We start from the raw sequence: 27969 nt of genomic DNA, 5'->3' as shown, positions 1-27969 counted from the left end.
GTTAAAAAGTTATTAACAATTAAATTAAAAAATTTCAAATCGTTCTGGAAAAATTATATTTAGTTACAGTGGGCAATTACAATCATTTTTGGTCATTATACATACCCCCGAAATCCTACCCACTTTCGAGAAAAAAATTCGAGAAGATGTGAAATTTTTCGACGAAATTAAAAAATTTCAAATCATGCTAAAAAAATTATATTTAGTTACAGTGGGCAATTACAATCATTTTTGGTCATTATACATACCCCCGAAATCCTACCCACTTTCGAGAAAAAAATTCGAGAAGATGTGAAATTTTTCGACAAAATTAAAACATTTCGAAGCGTTCTAAAAAAATTATTTTCTGTTGCAAGGGTCTATTACAATCATTTTTTGTGAATAGACATACCCCCAAAATCTTGCGCATTTCTGAGAAAAAAATTCAAATAGATGGACAAATTGCCGTTCTACAACCGCAACTTTGAACGTTAATAACTATTTAACGAAGCCTCCATCAACAAATTGGTATTCTTGATTTTCGTCTTATTTTGGCCTCTAGAATCCTCCCTTAAAATTTTTCCCAGGTATGGCCGAACACCCTGTATCACAATATTTACAATTAATTATAAAATTTTAAATTCTTTTGATATTTATTTTTAAAGTCTTTCGGCATTTTTTCTATTTCCCATATCGACGTTTCCGCATGAAAATCCGACTAATTATTGGCGGAACAGCGATCGAACGCAGGGGCGTCGGGGGACCAGAGTAAAACGGATCCTCATTAAGCCGATTGATAATTAGCGCGGGGGCAATGGCATTGTATCGATGTCCTTTGATTTCCAGGGGATAACAATAATCTTCCAACAAACCCACCCTCGGTTATTACACCGTTTAATCCAATTTTTTTTCTCTCTTTCTCTCCGCTTTTCCGGGATACATTTCCCCGGAGCGACGACCGGAAGATCCGTCGAGGAATCTACAGGGTAACACCGTCATTTGAGAAACACACGGCAGGTGCTGCCCGCTGAGAATCGGCATTTGCATAAAGTGGCCGTGAATTCGATCCACTTGGCCGAGAAACGAGTATTAACGATCGCACGTATTAACGAGCAAACCTCGAGAGCGGTCTTTTTCAATCGAATATGCGAGTCCACGCACATAAGCAAGCGGGTAAAAGTTCGAGTCGAGAAGGAAATCTAAATCACGGGGCATTCCAGCGCGACTCGATCGAAATATTTTCGATAAACGATGAAATGGGCTTAATTAGACCGCGAGAATTGCATTCGAGCACATTTAATCTGTCGTCGAGGAGCGTACATATAGGAATGGAGCCCCAATGAAACGCTTGCGAGAGATAGGAGAGCGGGTGGCCCTCTGGCGGCGAGTATACGAACTGTAGAATACATTAAGATACTTTTTTGAAAATATCTCGAGAACTAATCAGTTTTTTGCTACGATACCTTAATAATTTTTTATGTAGAATTGATAAGGGAATGGATCTGTGCAACAAAAAGTATGCATTTTCATTTAAATAAATGATGCAATTCTTAATTACAAATGCATTGTCGAATTTGAAAGAAATCTAAGGTCCTAGAGACGTAGAACTCTTCAAGCCATTTAAACTTTCTCCTTTGGAATTTTTTCGAAAGTGCATTAATAACGGAGTTATGAACTAGAAAATAAACGCTTGCGAGAACGCGTGGCCCTCTGGCGGCGAGTATTGTCAACAGATTCATTTCGATGCATCTGTGTCTAATTTTCAGAACGCTGAAAGGACCCAAAAATTTCAAATCAGATTAACAGCATCCCTCGTTCTTTTTAATCAATTTTTGCACAGTGTATTATTATTAATCGAGACTTAGAGAGGCAATATTCCCAGAATTACAGATTACAATGCATCGAGATGAAGATTAACCTCTAAAATATAGTCGACGTTTGAATTTACCGGAGCCAGGACAGAGTCGAACGCTAATAAGGCTATTAATAATTTAGAACAAGATGGCGGCGCGCCTATTAAGTTTGCATATCAAGTCAGCTCGTGATCGCCATTCGTCTTGCCCTTCCGACATCCCCAGAAATTTTGATTATGGTCGAGGAATGTCGCGGAAAATTAACTGAAAGTTTCTCGTATTAAAAAATACTAATCCCGTTGACTCTTTGAGGTTAGGTCAAAAACTGTTCCACCTCATTTCTTAACCTCAAAAAGTTGATACATATTTTAGGTTAAGTACATTTCAATTATTGAAATCCAAATTTCACAGAATGTTTTTCAATACACAAATTAGTAATAAATTATATAAATATGTAAATACTGTTCCACCTCATTTCTTAACCTCAAAAAGTTGATACATATTTTAGGTTAAGTACACTTCAATTATTGAAATCCAAATTTCACAGAATGTTTTTTAATACACAAATTAGTAATAAATTATAGAAATATATATTTCGTGGTAACAGTTTACGTTAATTGAAATTTATTTAACATGAAATATATTTTGTATATTTAAAAACATTCTGTGAAAATTGAACAACAAAGCGGATGAAAATCAGTCGGTTCCCCAGTCGATTAATATTTTTCCCATCCAGGTATTTCGTATCGCGATTCTCCCATGCTTGATATTCGAATTCCGGGTCGGCTAACGCTAGTTCGTTCGAGATTCGAAACGCCCGTAGATTTAAACCGTCAACCACGAGCAGCCTGGATCCATAATGCCCGGCCATAAATCTATCGAGGGCCCCTTTTGGTCCTTTATTTACCCCCGGGGGCCCCCCTGATCCCGTTGGCCAGGTAAGGGCCCCCCTTCCGTAGTTTTCGAATTTCGTACGTGTCCTTTGCGGATCCTGTTATTATCTCGCTCTGGGCCTGAAATTAACCCTTAAAATCCCGCGCGGGACCGCAGCACCGCAATTTACAACTCTCGGAGGGGGCTCGGTAATTTCCAGGTCCCCCCCCCCGACTCGCACGATTCTCGAAAATAATTATTACGCGCCCGTAAGAATTGCACACAACGGGCCCTCGTCTATGGGAATTACGCGGTTCCTTAACTACATACATATTTTCATTCGAATCAGTGGGGAATTTCTGTGGGTTTTAAGAATGAGTCGAATCTGACCCTCACCGATTTTGATGATATTTTGCAGGTTTCTAAATTCACGCGTGCAATACTCGTAACCGGAATAGAATTTAAAAAAATTACTTGGTTCGATATATTTTAGTCATTAATCTCTCGAGGTGGACAGAGTAGGAAAATAGTAATTTTATAACCCAGGTTCGAATCCTCTAAGGCATAGAAATTAAAAGAAATTTTTTTTATTATTAATCGTACTACTCTGTGATAGTTTTTAACCCCCCCATTAAAAAAATTTAATAATTCTTATTTAAAAAGTATCATTTAAATTAGTTAATAGAGCTTTTTAAAACGAATAGAATACGAAATAATTCCTCTGAGCTAATTTTCACGTAGAAAAATCGTCTAAAAAATTTGTATACTTTTCCCCACGCAAAATAGTACCTTTTGTATTGCACCAACGATTGAAAAACATCTACTGAACGTAATAGGAATGGTTTAGTCGAAGGAAAACGTTTGCAAAATGTCCTGGATCGGTGTCCCGATGCTCGCGAACCGTGTCTTCCGTTTAACGAAAATTATTACGACCCCTGGCTAATTAATTACCGCTCGAGAGGCCGGACGAGCGTAAACGAGACGAATGCAGGTGCGCCCGTGTGCAGCGACGATGCAACGGTGCACGTAACGCTTTCTGCCGCGGAAACGCAACAATCGATTTTCATCCCTCGAATTTAATCCGCCCAGGTTACACCCGGTGCTTGGAAAATCGACATCGCGAATCCTGAAAATCACGGTTTTCCATATGTTTCGTCGATTTTTTCTCGTTTGCTTTGTTCTCGCGAGTCGAGAAAAATATGCTCGAGCGGATGATTCTTGTTACTGGCCTTTTTTTAATCTCTCCCTTTGATCACTACCAATCACTGGCAAAATAAAAATATTCATAGAAAAATGCTGATACAAAAATCTGAACGATCAATGTTTAAATTGATTAATACAGAGTGCAATTACTTGGGAATTTTATAGATGTATCAATAACTAAGGAAAGAAAGATGTGTACAAAAAAATATTGATACAAAAACCTTGACTATCAATTAATTAAGTTTAAATTGATTGATACAGGGTCAACCCTATACAATCAATGTTAAAATTGATTAATACAGAGTGCAATTATTGGGAAATGTTACTCATGTATCAATAACTAACGAAACAAAAATATTCATACAAAAATCATGACAACCAATGTTTAAATTGATTAATACTGAGTGAAATTACTTAGGAATTTTACACAAATACCAATAACTACTAAAATAGAAATATCCATACAAAGGTACTGACACAAATACCTGAACAACCAATGTTTAAATTGATTAATATAGAATGTAATTATTGGAGAATTTTAAGCTTGTCAATCAATGTTTAAATTGATTAATATAGGATGCAATTACTGGGGAATTTTACAGAACTATCAATAACTAACGAAAGAAAAATAATTATACAAAAATATTGATACAAAAACCTTGGTAACCAATGTTTAAATTGATTAATCCAGAGTAAACCCTATACAATCAATGTTTAAATTGATTAATGCACATGAATGCACTCACTGTGGAATTTTTCAGAACTATCAATGACTAACGAAAGAAAAATAATTATATAAAAATATTGATACAAAAACTGGAACAATCTACGTTGAAATTGATTAATACAGAGTACAATTATTGAAGAATTTTGCAGATCTATCAATAATTACCAAAACAAAAATATTCATAGAAAAATATCGATATAGCAACCTTGACAATCAATGTTTAAATTGATTAATATAGAGTAAACCCTATACAATCAATATTTAAATTGATTAATGCACATTAATGCACTTACTGGGGAATTTTGCAGAACTATCAATGACTAACGAAAGAATACTAATCATACAAAAATAGTAATACAAAAACCTTGTCAATCAATATTTATATTGATTAATATAGGACACTGTTATTGGGGAATTTTACAGAACTATCAATGACTAACGAAAGAATACTAATCATACAAAAATAGTAATACAAAAACCTTGTCAATCAATGTTTATATTGATTAATATATGATGCAATTACTGTGGAATTTTACAGAACTATCAATGACTAACGAAAGAAAAATAATTCTACAAAACTATTGATACAAAAACCTTGACAATCAATGTTTAAATTGATTAATACAGAATGCAATTACTTGGCAATTTTACAGATCTATCAATAACTACCAAAATAAAAATATTCATAGAAAAATATTGATATAAAAACCTTGACAACCAATGTTTAAATTGATTAATACACACGAATGCACTCACTGTGGAATTTTGCAGAACTATCAATGACTAACGAAAGAATACTAATCATACAAAAATAGTAATACAAAAACCTTGTCAATCAATGTTTATATTGATTAATATAGGATGCGATTACTGGGAAATTTTACAGAACTATCAATGACTAACGAAAGAGAAATAATTATACAAAAATATTGATACAAAAACCTGAACAATCAATGTTGAATTTGATTAATACAGAGTGAACCCTACACAATCAATATTTAAATTGATTAATACATATGAATGCACTCACTGTGGAATTTTGCAGAACTATCAATGACTAACGAAAGAAAAATAATTCTACAAAAATATTGATACAAAAACCTTGACAATCAATGTTTAAATTGCTTAATACAGAATGCAATTACTTGGCAATTTTACAGATCTATCAATAACTACCAAAATAAAAATATTCATAGAAAAATATTGATATAGAAACCTTGACAACCAATCTTTAAATTGATTAATGACAAGTAAACCCTATACAATCAATATTTAAACTGATTAATACACATGAATGCACTGTGGAATTTTGCAGAACTATCAATGTCTAACAAAAGAAAACTAATTATACAAAAATAGTGATACAAAAACCATAACAACCAATGTTTAAATTGCTTAATACAGAATGCAATTACTTGGCAATTTTACAGATCTATCAATAACTACCAAAACAAAAATATTCATAGAAAAATATTGATACAAAAGACCTTGACAATCAATGTTTAAATTGATTAATACACACGAATGCACTCACTGTGGAATTTTGCAAAACTATCAACGACTAACAAAAGAAAACTAATCATACAAAAACCTTGACAACCAATCTTCGAATTGATTAATTGATTAAATCTCACCCATCTACCAATGACAACCAAACTAAAAACCTCGACACCCTCACGAGAAAAGAACAAAATCAGAAAATCTCTACTCGACCAGAACATTGAACCAACAATCCACCCGAGTTCTAACGATAGAAAATACTTTCCCAAGCACGAAACGGGAGCAGGAAGATCGTAACGAATAACTCTCCCCCGGTCGCGTCCCCCGGAAAATGGCGGCACGACGCAAACGAGAAATTACGTCGATGAACGTCGATGGTCGCCCAGGGTTTATCAGCGCGCGAGGCAACGGGGAATCCTAAAAACAGAACAAAACACGCACGGTCGGTCCCGGAGCCCCCGCCGACCCTGGAACCACCCCGGTGGGGTAAACACGACCGCTTTTACGACCTACTCTCGAGATTACTTTCCTTCCCGAGCCAAACATCTCCTTCGCGTCCCGTCCTCTCTCGATCCCGAACGGCTGCAGCTGTTCCCTAGCGTCGTTTTATGGCGTTTACACAAGCCCAGCCCCGGCCTTTCGGGCTCCCGTTCCTCCTCGTCGTCCACGTGTGCGTTCGCGGACCCGGTGACACGCGAGGAACATTCGACGATCGGCTCGTAAACCACACGCCTGCCCCCCCCATTCGCCGCCGTCGATCCACTTCCGGCGAAGATCAAAGCGGCGCTATTTTCTCTCTCCGGCTAAGAGATCGCTCGAACCGAAGATCTGAGGATCCCGCGAGATACGTTTGATTATTATTCGCTGGCGCACGGCCGGAGAAAAGAAGCCCCTGGAACTCGCCTCGTTACGTCTCGAAATCTTTTCGTTATCCAGCCTCCTCCCCCTCCCCACCCACCTGGATAGTCGCTCGTTAAAGTCGAAAAATCATTAGCCGGATTCCTTTCGTGCTCGACGTCTCCTAGAATGGCACTCGAGGCTTAATGACACCGCTTTAGTTGCTCATCGACTCTTACGCAATTATGCATTGTGTTCCTTGGAGCAATAAACTAGGGGGAGAAAGGAGACTGATTATCGTGTGTTCTTTGTGTTTTCGGGGGGGGCAATTTTATGTTTTGAATCTCTCGTGTGGGTGATTGGTGGTTGGAAAGTGAGTAGGTTATGGGTTGGGAACTGTAGATACTTTTTGGAAGTGGAAGTTGATTTTTGAGGGTGATTGTTATTTGTAGAAATTTGTTATTTTGTGTCTTGAGTGAGGTCTTCGAGGTTTTTGAGATAATGAAGTAGTTATTCAGAGGGGGTGGGAGGTAGTTAAATGGGTTTGATCATCCTCATAGTTTTTGGTAGAAGTTGCTTTTAAATGAGTATCATTTTCTTTGTTTATTTATGATTTAAATTTGTAAGAAACTCTAAATATGAAATAAAGGTTTTCAGGATAAAAAAATTATTCAAAGGGGGTGAATGATAGACTAGAGTATAAGGGAATATTTAAAAAATATTTTTATGGGTCTTTAGAGCCCCATTACCAGCAGGTTACACAAATGAACACAAGAGGAAGTGAGACAGAAAATGAAATTACAAAAACATTCCTGGCCAGATATTATATTTTCTTTAAGGAATTTTTTTCTTGAAAATGCGTAGGATTTCGGGGGTATGTCTATTGACCAAAAATGATTGTAATTGACACCTGCAATCGAAAATAATTTTTTCAGAACGATTCGAAATTTTTTAATTTTACCGAAAAATTTGACTATTTACTGGAATTTTTTTCTCGAAACTGAGTAGGATTTCGAGGATATGTCTAATGACCATAAATGATTGTAACTGACCCCTGCAATCGAAAATAATTTTTTTAGAACGATTTGAAATTTTTCAATTTCGCTGAAAAATTTGTCCAAATTTCTGAATTTTTTTCTCGAAAATGCGTAGGATTTCGGGGGTACGTCTAATGACCAAAAATGATTGTAATTAACCCCCTTAGCTAAAAATAATTTTTTTAGAAAGATTTAAAATTTTTTTTTTCTGTCGAAAAATATAGGCAGCTACCCCCTGTCGATTTTTCTTAAGAATTCGTTTTTGATTTTTAATAATTTTGTTTGGCGATGTATGGAAATTTTGTTTAATACTTTTTTGTAGGTACCCATGAGCTCTACATCCCCCCAAAATTTCATTGAAATATATTCACTATTGTTGGAGTTATGGTCGTTTGAACACTAAACCATTTTTTGGGGGTTTTTCTTATTTTGCGGGTTCAAGAATCAACTTTTCGAATATTTTGGAATTTCTACATATTCTCTGGCAAAATACGCGTCGTTTGCTTTTTTAAATATTAAAATCCATCAATCTGTTCAGAAGTTATGGCGTTTTAAAGATACACATGAAATTTTGGAGTGACATTTTGGGCCTGCAATGATATTGTTCGGTAAAGAATTTTTTTCTCGAAAATGGTTAGGATTTTGAGGGTAGGTCTATTGACCAAAAATAATTGCAATTGACCCCTGCAATCGAAAATAATTTTTTCAGAACGATTCGAAATTTTTGAATTTCACCGAAAAATTTGACTATCTACTGGAATTTTTTTCTCAAAACTGGGTAGGATTTCCAGGGTATGTCTAATGACCAAAAATGATTGTAATTAACCCCCCTATTTAAAAATAATTTTTCCAAAGCAATTTGAAACTTTCCAATTTCAAGTAAGTTCTATACCTCAAACCTCACACTCTAAGACAATATTTTAAAAATATATTTACTTAAAACCTCAAACTATAACACAATATTTCAAATAAATACTTCAAACCTCAAACTATAATACAATATTTAAAAAATAAATATATATTTAAAGCTTGGAACATAAATTACTAAAATATTTCTCAAACATTGTCTTACAATTTGACGTTTCAAGTACAACTTCCTCGACTATACATCAAAAAATAAATTTGTCAAATATTAAAAAGAACATAAATGAAATATAGAAAGATTGTAAATTGCGAGCATTTAAAAATCGTTCCAAGAGAGGGACAGTTTAAATAAAATTCCACCCAAGCCCCCCAGTGACTATACATCAAAAAATAAATTTGTCAAATATTAAAAAGAACATAAAAGAAATATAGAAAGATTGTAAATTGCGAGCATTTAAAAATCGTTCCAAGAGAGGGACAGTTTAAATAAAATTCCACCCAAGCCCCCCAGTGACTATACATCAAGAAATAAATTTGACAAATATTAAAAAGAACATAAAAGAAATATAGAAAGATTGTAAATTGCGAGCATTTAAAAATCGTTCCAAGAGAGGGACAGTTTAAATAAAATTCCACCCAAGCCCCCCCAGTGACTATACATCAAAAAATAAATTTGTCAAATATTAAAAAGAACATAAAAATAAAAATACAAAGATTGTAAATTGCAAGCATTTAAAAATCGTTCCAAGAGAGGGACAGTTTAAATAAAATTCCACCCAAGCCACCAGTGATTTCTCCCGAGGTAAATTCTCAGAGAGCAAAGGGTTAATGGTCGAAGGTAACGGATTGGCGTGAAATCGTTGGAAGGAGACGCTCGTCGCGGCGGCTGCGGTGTTTCGAATCTCGCGGCCGTCCCATGGATCCGCGGGCGCGCGTATCGAACGTACGTCACACGGTGACGTCCGTTTAATGCATGCAGATGCATAATTCATCGCGCGTACGCGGAACGCGCACTTTATCACGCGGCTCCTAGCCAACGAACAACACCAAGGTACATGATTTACGTCCACGATGCGAGCCACAGCGCGTGCTACGAGAATGTGCGCGGACGCGTGGGTGAATGGGGTGAATGGGGTGGGGGGTGAGCTTGCAAAAAGTTCCGGCGACATGGAAAATTTTGGTGCAATCAATTTTACAGATTTATCAATAACTATCAATAATCGTCAATTACAAGGAAAATATTGATACAAAAATATTGATAATCAATGTTCAAATTGATTAATATAGAGTAAACCCAATGCAGGCAATGTTTAAATTGATTAATACGGAGTTTTTACTGAACTATCAATGACTACGGAAAGAAAAATAATCATACAAAAATATTGATGATATTGATGAAAAACCTTGGCAATCAATGTTTAAATTGATTAATACGGAGTGCAATTACTGGGGAATTTTACAGAACTATCAATGACTAACGAAAGAAACATATTCAAACAAAAAACCTTGTCAATGAATGTTTAAATTGATTGATATAGGATGCAATTACTGGGGAATTTTGTAGAACTATCAATGACTAGCGAAAGGAAAATAATCACACAAAAATATTGATACAAAAAACATTGATAATCAACGTTTAAATTGATTAATACAGATTAAACACTATACAAGCAATGTTTAAATTGATTAATACGGAAGTTTTACAGAACTATCAATGACTAACGAAAGAAACATATTCAAACAAAAACCTTGTCAATCAATGTTTAAATTGATTGCTATAGGATGCAATTACTGGGGAATTTTATAGAACTATCAATGACTAAAGAAAGGAAAATAATCACACAAAATATTGATACAAAAATTGACAATCAATGTTCAAATTGATTAATACAGAGTAAACCCAATACAAGCAATGTTTAAATTGATTAATACGAAGGTTTTGGAGCACTATCATTGACTGAGGAAAGAAAAATAATCACACAAAAATACTGATGTTGATATTGATGAAAAACCTTGGCAATCAATGTTTAAATTGGTTAATACGGAGTGCAATTACTAGGGATTTCACATCAATCAAGAAATAACAAAAGAAAAATATTCAAAGAAAGATATTGATACTAAAAGCTTGACATCCATTCATAAATTGATTACTACAGAGTGCAATTATCGAGGAATTTTACAGCTCTATTAATAACTAATGAAAGAGAAATAATCATATAAAGGAAATCCTTGACAACCAATGTTTAAATTGTTTAAAACATAGTGGAATTCCTGGACAATTGTACAGATGTATCAATAAGTAATAAAAGAAATGTATTTATACAAAAACCTTGTCAATTAATGTTTAAATTTATTAATACATAGCATAATTCCTGGGGAATTTTAAATATCTAGCAATAACTAATGAAAGAAAAATATTCATGCAAAAATATTGATACAACAACCAAAACAACCAATGTTTAAATTGATTATTATACAGTGCAATTTCTGACGATTTTTACGGAGCTATCAATAACTAATGAAAGAAAAATATTCATGCAAAAATATTGATACAACAACCATGACAACCAATGTTTAAATTGATTATTATATAGTGCAATTTTTGACGAATTTTGCAGAGCTATCAATAACTAATGACAGAAAAATATGGATACAAGAACCATGACAGTCAATGTTAAAATTGATTAATGCATAGTGCAATTTCTGAAGAATTTTACAGATCCATCAATAACTAACGAAATAAAAATATTCATAGGAGAACATTGATACAAAAACCTTGACAATCAATGTTTAAATTGATTAATATAGAGTGCAATTATTGAGGTATTTTACAGTTCTATCAACAACTAACGAAACAAAAATATTCATACAAAAACCTTCACAAGCAATGTTTAAATTGAATAATAGGGTATGCAATTACTGGGGAATTTTACACAACTACCAATGAGTACCAAAATAAAACATAATTCATAGAAAAATACTAATACAAAAACCATGACAACCAATGTTTAAATTGATTAATGCAGAGTGCATTTACTTGGGAATTTTACACTTCTATCAATAACTACCAAAATAAAAATACTCATAAAAAAATGCAGATACAGAAACCTCGACAATCAATGTTCAAATTGATTAATACAGAGTGCAATTATTGTGGAATTTTACAGATCTATCAATAACTAACGAAATAAAAATATTCATAGGAAAACATTGATACAAAAACCTTGACAATCTATGTTTAAATTGATTAATATACAGTGGAATTATTGAGGAATTTTACAAATCTATCAATAACTAACGAAACAAGAATACTCACAGAAAAATGCAGATACAGAAACCTCGACAACCAATGTTTAAATTGATTAAAACAGTGTGCAATTACTTGGAAATTTTATACATCTATCAATAACTACCAAAATAAAACTACTCATAGAAAAATACTGATATAAAAACGATGACAACCAATGTTTAAATTGATTAATACGGAGTGCAATTACTTGGAAATTTTATATATCTACCAATAACTAACGAACGAAAAGTATTCATAGAAAAATACTGATACAGAAGCCTTGACAACCAATGTTTAAATTGATTAATACATAGTATAATTCCTGGGGAATTTTACAGATCTATCAATAACTACCAAAATAAAAATACTCATAGAAAAGTACTGATATAAAAACCTTGACAACCAATGTTTAAATTGATTAATACATAGTATAATTCCTGGAAAATTTTACAGATCTATCAATAACTACCAAAATAAAAATACTGATACAAAAACCTAGACAACCAATGTTTAAATTGATTAATACAGGGTGCAATTACTGGTGAATTTGACAGATCTATCAATAACTACCAAAATAAAAATACTGATACAAAAACCTTGACAACCAATGTTGAAATTGATTAATACAGAGTGCAATTACTGGTGAATTTGACAGATTTATCAATAACTAACGAAAGAAAAATGCTACGAGAATGTGCATGGACGCATGTGGTGAATGGGGCGGGGGAAAAAAAGAAATTTCCACGTCTAGGTCCGCCCCGCGGTTGCATTTTCACGGAGTCCTGGCCACGCGCTGGTCGTCGTCGGCGCAAATTGTGTTCGGAGTGCCGCCTTCCCAGACGCTCCGGAGCACCGTGAAATTCACACTCTCCGGGACGTTTTTCACGATTCTGAATGCGCCCTGAGAGCCTCCTTTCATCGTCTCGGGGCGTCGAGACAAGACGCGAGGAAGCTTGGTGGGGGGGAGGGTTCTTATTAAAAAAGGAAAACCCCCTCCGACGGAGGGAGAAAGGTAGGGCGCGCGGAAAAGGAAAACATGGAAGACGCGGATCCAGAAACGCGAAACGCGTCCCTCCTTTTGACAGCGAGAGACCGACGCCACTCTGTCGCGCCTCGCGCTGACTGACACAAAAGCGAAGGACGAATTAGCGCCGCCGCGCGGAGGCGTCGCTGAAACGATCTGTCGCCCTTAAAAATTTCTTGAGTCTTCCAGCAGGACCTGGTGGCCACCGTTCGTTAAGACGTTATTGGACGAACCGGGGGAGAATAAAGCGAAACTTGAGAAAAGAAACGCGGAATACTCGGAGGGAAAGATGCGTTGGAGGCCTAACTCGCTTATTGGACGTGCCCAGACGGCCTGTCGAGGGAACATGGGAGCCTCTCGATTATGGTCCAACGATTTTCCTACACTCCCTTCAGGGAAACGTGCAGTCTCGGAATTTTGGGTCTCAGACTGATTTTTATTAATTATTTAAAGTTATGTAATATTGAGGGCATACTCTAATTATTTTCTATTATTAAAAATTGTTATATGGAAGACTGACTACTTATTCCTATACTCCTCAACTTGTATTCGTGCAATATGTGACTATAAATTAAAAATTGAATGGAAACATTTTAAAAAACTGGTCGATTTTTTCATATATTGGATAAATCGAGAATAAAACTTGTGAATGGATGTGGCACGTTGGATACATTAGGTCGTGTATGGTCATCGACGTTAAGCGGCTTTGGAGGTGTTCGAATTCAGTACTTTAGGATGGGTGACCGCTCGAGAAAAAAAACACGTATTCTCGATATTTGAATTATAGTGTTTATATTATTGTAATAGTTCTATATCTGTTTAGTAATTGGGCATTACTTGACCATCAATATTTAAAAAATAAAAGTACTTTGCAAATAGAAGTATTACAGTATAATAAACAATATAGTTGGTAAAAATAAATGCAGAAAGAATATTCATAATAAGAAACAAACTGCCATTATAAAGTACACTGGAATACGAGTGATATATAGTCCCTCGAACTGACCAATATTGAATGACCTGACCCAATGTCCAGGGTCCCAAAGGGCCTGTTACAGGGTATAATGAACAAAATATATACTTGGTAGAAATAAATGGAGAGAATTCTCATGGTAAGAAACGAAATCACCATTATGAAATACCGAAATTCGAGTGAAAGGGTAGGTAACTGTATGTACACTTCTCGAATTGACCAATATTGAAAGACCTGGCCCAATATATCTAAGGTCCCAAGGGCCTGCTACCAGTATAAAGAACAAAATATATTTGATAAAAATAAATGGAGAGAATTCTTATCATAAGAAACGAATCACCATTATGGAATACGAAACACGAGTGATAGGTACATTTCTCGAACTGACTATTGACTGACCCACCGTCTAAGGCCCCTGCTACAGTAATAATAAACAATATGTTTGGTAAAAATAAATGGAGAGAATGTCAAATCTCTGTACGTACAAAATCAGTGTACAAATACGAGTGAGAAACTGACTAACTATCTGGGCCTGCTAGGACTGAGTCCCACTATCCCAACTCAGGATGGATAACTCCCTCTCCACTACCCCATACATTTATCTCTTATTATTGAAACAATAACGTCATTTTACACAAAAAATACCACTTTGAACTTGCATGTACCCCAACCAGGCCCAATTTACGGGCCCCCACAATCGATCCCCGAGTGCACAGCTTTACGAAACCTATCACTCACTAAGAGAATAATTAAAAGAAACGTTTCTACATGTAATAATAGCTCGATAATACCGCAGGAAGCGTCATGGCGATAATTGTGGGCCCCTTGACCCACTAGAAGGATCTATGACTCTCTCTCCACCACCCACACACACTTATCTGATATTACAGAAACATTCAACCCATTCTATCCAAGAAATACCACTGCGAACTTGCATGGACCCCAAACAGGCCCAATTTACAGGCCCCCACGATCGATCCCCGAGTGCACAGCTCTACGAACCCCATCGCTCGCCAACAGAATAATTAAAAGAGACATATCTCCGTACAATAATAGCTCGATAATACCGCAGGAAGCGTCGCGGCGATAATCGCGGGCCCACTGACCCCGTCAACCCAAAAACGACACGCCCCCCCGAACGAGGAACGTGCCTCTCGGTGGATATCGTCGCGTTACACAAATATCGTCGGCGATACGGAGGTTGGAGGTTTCCGGTCCCCGAGTTTCGACAGGAAACAGCCTCTTCTGCCCAGCGGAGGGGGGGAGGGGGGTCTCGTTACTCTTTTATTTTCCGCGATTCGGTCGGGCGCGCGTGCAGCGCCTGAAAGCGCGTAAAACGGTTCGTCGCGGGCGAAAGCAGCGTTTGATGACCCGCGAGCGGAGCCCAAGAGACGCGGGATAATATATTTCGAGCGCTGCACGGCGATAGGCCTCGCTTTGAAACCAGCTCGCGCCTCGTCGCCGCGCGCTCGATCGGCCCTTTCCGTTCGAATATACCCCTTTGACTCGGCCCACCTGAATGGCGCCCTCGTGCACCCCCCACCCCCCGCCCCTTTCGACCGATTTTTCAATTTTTTTTTTTACACGAGTGCCTCTCTATCGCCTCCGACCCCTCGCGACTCTGTTCTCCTCCGCGCGAGTCTCGAGCCGCACGAGTGGACGCGAGCGCCCACGCGGCCCTTTCAAACGGGGCGCTCGGCCGATTGTTTCGACCGAACCTTCGCTCGAATCGCCGCGCGGGCGTGAGCTTTAGCGGCGTAATGGAGCACCAGTACCCCACAAAGCACTCGAGGGCCACGGAGGTCCAGATCAGTCTGTTTTTTATTTTTAATTCGTATTAAAATTATTTTGGATTCGAGGTTTTTGGGGCGAAAAATATTTAAAATTCTGGAGGACATTTTGAAATTTCAACATGGATGCAATATCTTGGCTTTTTCGATAATTAAATGCTCTTTCGATTGGATTTTTGGGGATATTTTTATTTGGATGACGAGTTTTTTGGGGGTGAAAAATATTTAAAATTCTGGAGGACATTTTGAAATTTCATCATCGATGCACTATCTTGGCTTTTTCGATAATTAAACGTTCTTTCGATTGGATTTTTGGGGATATTTTTATTTGGATGACGAGTTTTTTGTGGTGAAAAATATCTAAAATTCTGGAGGACATTTTGAAATTTCACCATCGATTGGATTTTTGGGGATATTTTTATTTGGATGACGAGTTCTTTGTGGTGAAAAATATTTAATATTGGGGGAGTTGTGATTTTTGGTGTACCCTTGTTTTTTGGGGTGAAAAATATTTAAAATTCTGGAGGACATTTTGAAATTTCATCATCGATGCAATATCTTGGCTTTTTCGATAATTAAATGCTCTTTCGATTGGATTTTTGGGGATATTTTTATTTGGATGACGAGTTTTTTGGGGGTGAAAAATATTTAAAATTCTGGAGGACATTTTGAAATTTCATCATCGATGCAATATCTTGGCTTTTTCGATAATTAAATGCTCTTTCGATTGGATTTTTGGGGATAGTTTTATTTGGATGACGAGTTTTTTGTGGTGAAAAATATTTAAAATTCTGGAGGACATTTTGAAATTTCATCATCGATGCACTATCTTGGCTTTTTCGATAATTAAATGCTCTTTCGATTGGATTTTTGGGGATATTTTTATTTGGATGACGAGTTTTTTGGGGGTGAAAAATATTTAAAATTCTGGAGGACATTTTGAAATTTCAACATCGATTGGATTTTTGGGGATATTTTTATTTGGATGACGAGTTTTTTGTGGTGAAAAATATTTAATATTGGGGGAGTTGTGATTTTTGGTGTACCCTTGTTTTTTGGGGCGAAAAATATTTAAAATTCTGGAGGACATTTTGAGATTTCACCATGGATGCAATATCTTGGTTTTTTCGATAATTAAACGTTCTTTCGATTGGATTTTTGGGGATATTTTTATTTGGATGACGAGTTTTTTGTGGTGAAAAATATTTAATATTGGGGGAGTTGTGATTTTTGGTGTACCCTTGTTTTTTGGGGCGAAAAATATTTAAAATTCTGGAGGACATTTTGAAATTTCACCATCGATGCAATATCTTTGCTTTTTCGATAATTAAATGCTCTTTCGATTGGATTTTTGGGTATATTTTTATTTGGATGACGAGTTTTTTGTGGTGAAAAATATTTAATATTGGGGGCGTTGTGATTTTTCGAAATGTGAAGGATATTTTGTAATTTCTGTATTGATACAATATCTGGGTTTTTTGATATAATTAAATATTCTTCTGATTATGCAGAGTCTAATGTTTTGTAAAATCTGTTACAACTATATTTATTTGTGTCTAGTTGAACAATAAAAGCGTTCCACTCATTTTCCACGAACAGGAAGAGGCCTATTATGGAGCAAGAATGCCTAATGAAGATACGAATCGGGAGACTGAATTCATTTAGAAAACCTGAGAACTCGTTCATAGATGGTCTAAGATACATTCCCCGTAAATTATTCTGAAAAATTTTGTTTAAGATAAATACAAATGCACGAGTGATTTTAATTGAACAATTTTTATCGCGTATAAATAAATTCTGAAATATACGTGAATTATGGTAGGACATCATAGTTTGATGAAATGTAAACTGGTAAAGATATTGACAATTATAAATGTATTTTCAGTGTTCGTGTATCAATAAAAGTTTAAATTTTGTGAATTTCTGGACAATGATAGGAGTATTATTTTTGTTGTCAAAGATACTAATAAGGGGTGGAATTTTTAAACGTGTTAATTAAGTTAAAATTGACTACTAATTGGGTGTATTGATTAAATGGAAATTTTTAAATGTATCAATTGAATTAAAATTGACTACTAATTGGGTGTATTGATTAAATGGAAATTTTTAAATGTATCAATTGAATTAAAATTGACTACTAATTGGGTGTATTGATGAAATAGAAATTTTTTTGTGTCAATTGAGTTAAAATTGACTACTAATTGGGTGTATTGATGAAATCGAAATTTTTTTGTGTCAATTGAGTTAAAATTGACTACTAATTGGGTGTATTGATTAAATGGAAATTTGTAAATGTGTCAATTGAGTTAAAATTGACTACTAATTGGGTGTATTGATTAAATGGAAATTTTTTTGTGTCAATTGAGTTAAAATTGATTGTTAATTGGGTGTATTGATGAAATGGAAGCTTCGTGGAAAGTGAGATGAAGATTTTACGTTACGCTAGCGTTTCGAAACACTCGTAAAAAGAGGTGTGTCGAAAATAGTATAAAACACTCGTCTTTTTAGCTCAGTATGGCAGTATTATATTCGTCGTCGAGTAAAAGCACCGACGTGCAGACGATGAAATTACTTTCAACGATCTTCAAGGATAAGAACCACGAAAACGCATTCGCGAAACATTCGAGTCATCGTAAATAAGGATCGGCGAAGCATAGACGCTTAGGAGGAGGAACGTGCATGGAATTCTTAGCAAAAACATCAAAGGGGGAGGAATAACGAAGTTCAGAGCGCGGTAGTCAAACTTCTCTAATATTCGCTGTTGAAAGCTGGGATGTCGACTGGGGTTCATTTTGGAGCGAATAAAAATCTGAAAAATTAAAAAAGTGAGTAGACAAACCAAAGATGAATCTATCAACTATATGTATACCAAATTTCGCGAAGAAATATTTAAAATTGCAAATGTTATCTTACAGACTCCAAAAAATTGGAGTAACAAAATATTGGTCTCACAATTTTAAGTATAACTTCGTCAAATTTTGGAATATTCTATTGAAATTTTCACAGAATATTCTTCATACTGTATATAATAAAATAGGTAAATAGAAAATCGAACTATCCTTTGAGGGTAGTAAGTTAGGCAAACTTTTCTAATATCATCCCCTGTTAAAAGCTTAGATGTTGATTGAAGTTCGTTTTGGAGTGAATGAAAATTTGAAAAATGAAAAAGTCACTGGTCGAAGAAAAGATAAACTAATCAACTAATTATATACCGAATTTCACGAAGAATTATTCAAAATTGGAAAAGTTATCTTGCAGATTCTCCACAGAATTGAAGAACAATACAATGTCTCAGAATTTTAATTATAACTTCGTCAAATTTTGGAATATTCTATTGAAATTTTCACAGAATATTCTCCATACTATATCTAATAAAATAGGTAAATAGAAAATCGAACTATCGTTTGAAGCTAGGAGGGTAGTCAATCTTCTATAATATTAGTTGGTTGAAAGTTGAGATGTCGACTGGGGTTGATTTTAGAGTGAATAAAAATGTGAAAAATTAAAAAAGTGAGTCGACAAACCAAAGATAAACCTATCAACTATATGTATACCAAATTTCACGAAGAAATATTTAAAATTGCAAAAGTTATCTTACAAACTCTCTCGAAAGTAAAGTAAGAAAACATGCTCTCACAATTTTAACTATAACTTCGTCAAATTTTGGAATATTCTATTGAAATTTTCACAGAATATTCTCCATACTATATCTAATAAAATAGGTAAATAGAAAATCGAACTATCGTTTGAAGCTAGGAGGGTAGTCAATCTTCTATAATATTAGTTGGTTGAAAGTTGAGATGTCGACTGGGGTTGATTTTAGAGTGAATAAAAATGTGAAAAATTAAAAAAGTGAGTCGACAAACCAAAGATAAACCTATCAACTATATGTATACCAAATTTCACGAAGAAATATTTAAAATTGCAAAAGTTATCTTACAAACTCTCTCGAAGGTAAAATAAGAAAACATGCTCTTACAATTTTAACTATAACTTCGTCAAATTTTGGAAAATTCTATCGAAATTTTCACAGAATATTCTCCATATCATATCTAATAAAATAGGTAAATAGAAAGTCGAACTATCTTTTGAAGCTAGGAGGGTAGTCGATCTTCTATAATATTAGTTGATCGAAAGTTGGGATGTCGACTTGAGTTCATTTTGGGGGTGAATAAAAATCTGAAAATTGAAAAAAATCACTCGTCAGACCAAAGATACACCTATCAACTATATGTATACCAAATTTCACGAAGAAATATTTAAAATTGCAAAAGTTATCTTACAGATTCTCTCGAAAGTAGAGTAAGGAAACATGCTCTCACAATTTTAACTATAACTTCGTCAAATTTTGGAATATTCTATCGAAATTTTCACACAATATTCCTCACACTATACAAAACAAATTAGGTAAATAGAAAATCGAACTATCCTTTGAGGGTAGGAGGGTAGTCAATCTTCTATAATATTAGTTGGTCGAAAATTGGAATGTCGACTTGAGTTCATTTTGGGGTGAATAAAAATCTGAAAATTGAAAAAAATCACTCGTCAGACCAAAGACAAACCTATCAACTTTATGTATACCAAATTTCACGAAGAAATATTTAAAATTGCAAAAGTTATCTTACAAACTCTCTCGAAAGTAGAGTAAGAAAACAAGCTCTCACAATTTTAACTATAACTTCGTCAAATTTTGGAATATTCTATCGAAATTTTCACACAATATTCCTCACACTATACAAAACAAATTAGGTAAATAGAAAATCGAACTATCCTTTGAGGGTAGGAGGGTAGTCAATCTTCTATAATATTAGTTGGTCGAAAATTGGAATGTCGACTTGAGTTCATTTTGGGGTGAATAAAAATCTGAAAAATGAAAAAAATCACTCGTCAGACCAAAGATAAACCTATCAACTATATGTATACCAAATTTCACGAAGAAATATCAAAGATTGCAAAAGTTATCTTACAAACTCTCTCGAAAGTAGAGTAAGAAAACATGCTCTCACAATTTTAACTATAACTTCGTCAAATTTTCGAAAATTCTATCGAAATTTTCACAGAATATTCCTCACACTATATAAAATAAAATAGATAAATAGAAAATCCAACTATCTTTTGAAGCAAGAAGGGTAGTCGATCGTCTATAATATTAGTTGGTCGAAAGTTGGGATGTCGACTTGAGTTCATTTTGGGGCGAATAAAAATCTGAAAAATTAAAAAAATCACTCGTCAGACCAAAAACAAACCTATCAACTATATGTATACCAAATTTCACGAAGAAATATCAAAGATTGCAAAAGTTATCTTACAAACTCTCTGAAAAGTTAAGTAAGGAAACATGCTCTCACAATTTTAACTATAACTTCGCCAAATTTTGGAATATTCTATCGAAATTTTCACAGAATATTCCTCACACTATATACAATAAAACAGTTAAATAGAAAATCGAACTACCATTTGAAGTTATCCAGAAAATCAAACTTCTACAATATCCCCTACTAAAAGCTTAGATGTCGACTTGAGTTAATTTCAGAGTGAACAATAATCTGAAAATTGAAAAAAATCCTCATCAAACCAAAGACAAACTAATCAACCATGCACGCCCCAAATTTCCCAAAGAAACATTCAAAATTGACAAAGTTATCCCACGAACTCTCCATAAAGTAAAATAACAAAACAATCTCTCGCAATTTTACTAATAACTCCTCCAAATTTCTAAAAATTCCATCGAAACTCCCGCAGAATATTCCTCGCCCTATCAACCATAAAATGCCCCCAAAAAAAAAAGCCAAACATCCCCCGAATCCATGCTACGAGCCGCCGCGAGTTTTCTAAACGCCCCGCGAGACAGGCAACCGTCTCGACGCCGGTGCGCGCGCCGCGCCGCGCAGGCGTTGTTTTCTCAGCCGCGGGACGTCGCGTCGTCACAAAGACGCCCCGAGCGTCGGCCCTGTCGGCGTCAAAGAGCCGCGAGCGTGACTTTTCGGTCGGCGGCGCGTCCGCGCAAAGGCCGCGGCGGCGACGAATCGCGCGTGACCCTGTCCCGGCTCGCTTTTCCCCGGGAAAAGCGCGTCGTTTTCGCTTCTTTATGCGTAAATAGCCGCATTACGCGCGGTCCTCTGCTTTTATTCGCTCACTTCCACCCGGGAGTCGTTCCAGCCAGCCAAGGGATCAAAGGGCTAATACAATTTTTCTTCGTTCGCCCCGACCCCTCTCGACCCTCCTCGTCGCGCTCGTTTCAGAAACGTGGCGAGCCTGGAGAGAGACGGAGAGAGTGGGTATGCAAGTAACTCCGGGCGGGGTCTGAATAACATTCGGTGTATAAAATAGCCCGCGCACGCCGGCCCGCGGACAAAGGGCCTTTAGTGGCAACCAGTGTAAAAAAGATGTACTGAGACGAGGAACCGAGGGGAGGGGAGGGGGAACGGGGTAAAAAAAAAAAGCGGCAGTGTACTGGTACCCCTTTTCATTTCAGGGCACAGGACGTCTCCGAACGCCGGGACGGTCGTTCTCATCCGTAACCCGAGACGTGTAATTAGGAGCACCGGACCAAGATGAATAGCCAAGTGGCCGATGGGGGCAACCGACCGCCGGAGAATGGAAAACTGCGGCCAGGGAGGCAGGGGAGGCGGGGTGGAGGCTACCGACGCATTTATTTACAGGCGACACTGTCCCGATGCAACCCGTGATTCTGCGAGACAAAACTTAGGAAAGATGTTTGCACGTTTTGATTTTGGGATCTTTTTAAAAGGGGGGGAATTGTTATCGTTTCTTGGTCTTGGGGATTTTGGGATACTAGATTGGTACCTGTGAGCTTTGTTCGTTTGGGCACTTTGGTGGGGCTCATTAACGATGATTTGGGTACTTAGGAGCCCCCCACTGGGTACCCCCTATGATTTGAGAGAGATATTGTTCTGAGACACCGTTCCTGGGCGCTTTTGACCCCACCTCCTTTGAATTTTGCTGTCTTAGATTATTTGTCCCAACAGTGGACAAATTTCGTGTATTTTTTTGAGACACCATTTCTGGGCACTTTTGGACCCCTCTGAACTTTGTTTATTTAGTCACTTTATTGGGGAAATAATCTGGAATAGTAGTGATAGAATTTTATGTAGTTATTCTTCTGAAACAGTATTGCTAGGTACTTTGGACTTCTTTATCTTCCTCACAACTCTGAATTTTATTTATTTAGCCCCTTTGTTAGAACAAATAGTGATCTGAAAGAAGCTATTCTTCTAAGACACCATTTCTAGGCACTTTGGACCCCCCCATTGGGCCCCCCTCTCTGAGTTTTATTTAGTTAGCCACATTATTGAGGAAAATAATGGTAAAGATGTTCTCAAGACTGTTAACCCCATGGCTAGATCATGTTATATCTCAATCTGATATTGATCTGAGGTAACAGTGATCAAATTTCACATACATTTTCTTCTAAGCACCACTGACGTGGCTATTTGTCATTTATACTATAATTTGTACACCTATCGTTGGTACCATATAATTTAGTGATAATTGAGAATAATATAGGGTTCTATGCATAACTTTTCATTCAATGTGACTATGATAGATGATAGTATAGCTAATGCTTGCAAAATTGTGAATAACGATACTGGTATTAGGAATGCTATAAAATAACAGGTACTCATATTACAATATTATCAAATATTTCTATGTACCACGTTACAATTTAAATGAATATTGAAGTCATCTCCAAGCAATTAAAAAATTGGATTCAAAATATTAAATATTGTAAATTTTGTAGATCAATATTCACAAGTACAAGAACTAATCTCCCAACAAAGATGGCTGAAATTTTCGTCCAAATAGTGTTACTAGAAATATTATAAAATACAAGATACCCAAACTACTGAATTATCAAATATTTCTACCTACATACTATAATTTCTATAATTAATGAAATCTCATATTATAATTTCATGGAATATTAAAGACGTCTCTATGCAATTAAAAAATTGGAATCAAAATATTAAATATTGCCAATTCTATAGATCAATATTCATAATATTCACAATATTCATACAAGAAGAACTAACCTTCCTAAAAAGTTAGCTAAAATTTTCGTTCAAATTCTGTTACTAGAAATATTATAAAATACAAGATACCCAAACTACTAAAATATCAAATATTTCTACCTATCATATTATTATTTTAATCAATTAAATATATTGTAATTTAAATAAATATTCAAGTCATCTCTATGCAATTAAAAAGTTGGATTCAAAATATTAAACATTGTAAATTCCCTAGATCAATATCCACAAATACAAGAGCTAACCTCCCAACAAAGATGGCTGAAATTCTCATCCAAATACTAGAAAACTAGAAATTACTAGAAAGTTACTAGAAATATTACAAAATAAAAGATACCCAAACTACTAAAATAATTCCTGCCTATCATATCATCATTTTAATCAACTAAATATATTGTAATATAAATAAATACTGAAGTCATCTCTATGCAAGTAAAAAATTGGATTAAAAAAAGTACAAGAACCTCCCAAAAAGAAGGCTAAAAATTTCCCCAATAATAATAACAAAACCACCAAAAGAAAGTGAAGCACCTGCCCATTAATTCCCCTCGGTTAAATAAAAATACTAGAATTATAAAACGAAGAATAATGGAAACGTTCGTTCTGATAAATTGCCACACATCGGTTTTATCGGTTTCATGTTACTCGAATAAAATTTCGCCTATCTTTGTCCCCCCCGGAAACCGGCGTCGAAAGTTCAGTGGATCGATCTTGTCCTTAATTTTAATCCGTGCATCCGAGCCCAGCGAGCCACAAACGCTCGAGTCTCCCTTATCGTCTCGCGTGCATGCTTTTTCCATCCGGTTTGTCTGGATTACAACAGAGAGAAAGTCCTCCATCTGGCTTCGACGTTCCGTGTCGCGGAAGAAAGCTTCAATAAGATTCCGCCATTTTAATTCGACCCTTTTCAGTATCTCAACAGATATCAATACTTGAAAAAATAATACTCGCTACTGGAAAATGATAATTCAATATTGTAATTTAGATTTCAGGTAGATTTTTGATATTTGAAAGAGAAAAATGACGAACTTTTGGTCCAGACTGTCGCAGAATGAAAGATTCAGGGAATCGATGTCGCGGTAAGTCTATTTCCATCGCGAATCGATTCGAAATGGTCCAAATTGTTACTCGAGAGCGACCACCATTGAAGGATTCCCACAGAATTGTATTATTTATATTTAGATTCTATTGGGAAACAGTTTTAAAGAAAAAGAAAAATCGAAAACTAATTTTTGGAAACACTTTAGGTAATTGAAGTCTATATTGAGACTGAATTGTTCAAAAACAGTGCAGAAAAGTAAATCAATGTCAAAGAAATCCTTCAAATTATATATTTAGTTCAACAAATTAAAATTTATTTACTAAAAATATCTTCGAGCACACAATATGACGTCGAATCATTAAATTTATGGGAAATATCAAGTTTAAAAAACATTCTAGCAAAGATGGAAGTACTATTTGACGAACATAACCTCCAAAAATCTCGCCACCTGCGATTTTAATACTTCGAAAACAGTGCACGAAAATATTGACAAAATTAATAGGCTGAAATAACTCAAAAGATTCAATGGTCATTCTAACCACAAATTTACTTCGACAAATTAAAATTTCTTTATTAAAAATATGTTCGACCATACGATATGTCGTCGAATCATTAAATTTATGGGAATTATCGAGTTTAAAATACATTCTAACAAAGATGGAAATACTATTCGACGAACATAACCTCCAAAAATTGTACCACCTGCGATTTTAATACTTCGAAAACAGTGCACACAGATATTGACAAAATTAACAGGTTCGAATAACTCAAAAGAATGAATGGTCTTTCTAACCACAAATTTACTTCGACAAATTAAAATTTCTTTATTAAAAATATGTTCGAGCACACAATATGTCGTCGAATCATTAAATTTATGGGAAATATTGAGTTTAAAAAACATTCTAGCAAAGATGGAAGTACTATTCGACGAACATAACCTCCAAAAATCTCGCCACTTGCAGCTTTAATACTTCGAAAACAGTGCACGAAAATATTGACAAAATTAACAACCTTAAATAACTCGAAAGAATCACTGGTCATTCTAACTACAAATTTCCTTCGACAAATTAAAATTTCTTTATTAAAAATATCTTTAAGCACACAATATATCGTCGAATTATTAAAGTTATGGGAAACATCGAGTTTAAGAAACATTCTAGCAAAGATGGAAGTACTATTCGACGAACATAACCTCTAAAAATCTCGCCACTTGCGATTTTAATATTTCGAAAACAGTGCACGAAAATATTGACAAAATTAACAACCTCAAATAACTCGAAAGAATCAATGGTCATTCTAACCACAAATTTACTTGAACAAATTAAAATTCCTTAAAAATATACATTCGTCAAGTACCCAACGTTAAAACGAATAATTCATACAGAATATCGAGTTTAAACAATCCACTCCCAAAGAACAGAACACCATAACCTCCAAAACTCTCCAATGTCGAAACATCCATTCCAAATACAATTTCATAAAAAAAATAACCTGTACACCGTAGCGTGAAACCCAGCTTGGTTCGACTGAAATACTTCGTTAATGTCTACACGTATGTATATAGAACGCAAATCCCTCGTTCTTAACGAGCAGCCATTCAGGATTCGATTTGCACGTAGAAACGCGCGTGTCCTTCGCGATCTCGGGGCACAGCATCTTCCGGGCGGCCGTTACGCGCAGTACGTGCCCCGTTTGCCCCCCTCGTGCGTTTCGAATTTTTAAAATAATGGGGAGATCGGCTCGCGAGAAGGGGGGGGGGCTCACCGGGAGAGGCGATTCCAGTTCGCAGCCATCGCTACTAATTACACGTGCAGCCGCACGTATACGACGTTACCGTCGATATTAGGTAGGTGGATACGTAATATGGCCCCCCTTTTCCGCCGAGTCTGCGTATACTGGTCCTTTGTAGGTGTGCATGGCTATCGAACCGGTTCTCCTCTTCGAGGGGGGGGGGGAGCAACGAGGAGAGAAAGAGAGAGAGACGGGAGCAAGGCAGCGGGGTAACCGGCCGGCGTCATGGACGATGGAGAGAGATGCCCTGGTCAGCATCCAAACGACCCACCGCCGACCATCGGGCCCGTGCACGTGAGATCGCCGCGACCGATCGGTCCGCACAGCTGCAAATTGGACTCGCTTTTCGGTACGATCGCGTTAAAGGTCCAATCGACGTATACTTCGATCCCATCTTGCTCCAAGGACCAAACGCGATTTCGAAGTTCGAAGAATTCACCGACGGACAAAAAGGTCGGAAATTCCAAAGGGGGGGGAAAGATTGCGGAAGCAAATTGCTCAAAGGGATCGTTTGTCCCGGACAGTCGGGGCCCAATTAACCCGTAATTATAGCCGCCGTAGGAGGGAAGAAACGAGCACGGATCCGCGAGAGGCAGGGAGTCGAACGAAGTAAAAACGAAACCGTTAGGTCGCCTATGATGTACCATCCGGAGCTCCGTTTCTTTCCCCTTTCCGTGATTCACTGCCGCGAGCAGGGCGGCGCGGTAGAGTGGGAAAAGAATCCTGCGAATCGTCCTGCGTGTGTGTGTGTGCGTGGTACTCACCGAGGCAGAGGAAAACCGCCGCTACGTCGAGGCGCCGCATCCTCTGTCGACGGTTGGGAACGATGGAAGCACGCGACGGGCCACGGGAATGTACACACAGCCCAGGAGCCTGAGACGAGAAACGACGAGTCCCGTGTTTTCAGAGCCCTCGCCTCGCTGTCATTCTAGTCAATTCCCTTTTCTGTTTCAAGCGAAGCAAACGGAACGAGCACACCGCACGAGACCCGAGACCGAACGATCCGAACACCACGAAACGACGCGCGATACTGAGGGCCGCTAACCCACGCCGCGCCGGAGCGACCCCTACCCCCGAGGGTTCACGGCCGATCGAATGCGTCGGGCTGCTGACGACAGATGGCGCCGTTTACCGGC

General features: G+C 36.5%; 1 protein-coding gene across 1 annotated transcript in view; it reads right to left on the bottom strand.

Annotated features, from left to right (window-relative positions):
* LOC143348891 (inactive tyrosine-protein kinase 7) overlaps positions 1-27699 on the bottom strand; it is a 104359-nt gene extending 76660 nt beyond the window's left edge. The window contains exon 1 of the mRNA XM_076779606.1: positions 27598-27699. Coding sequence (XP_076635721.1) covers positions 27598-27637 — 40 coding nt within the window. The 5' untranslated portion in view covers positions 27638-27699. The remainder of the gene's footprint in view (positions 1-27597) is intronic.
* Positions 27700-27969: the final 270 nt, after the last annotated feature.

This window comes from Colletes latitarsis, chromosome 12, assembly GCF_051014445.1.
Source record: "Colletes latitarsis isolate SP2378_abdomen chromosome 12, iyColLati1, whole genome shotgun sequence".
NCBI lineage: Eukaryota > Metazoa > Arthropoda > Insecta > Hymenoptera > Colletidae > Colletes > Colletes latitarsis.
This window is presented reverse-complemented; position numbering and strand designations above follow the sequence as displayed.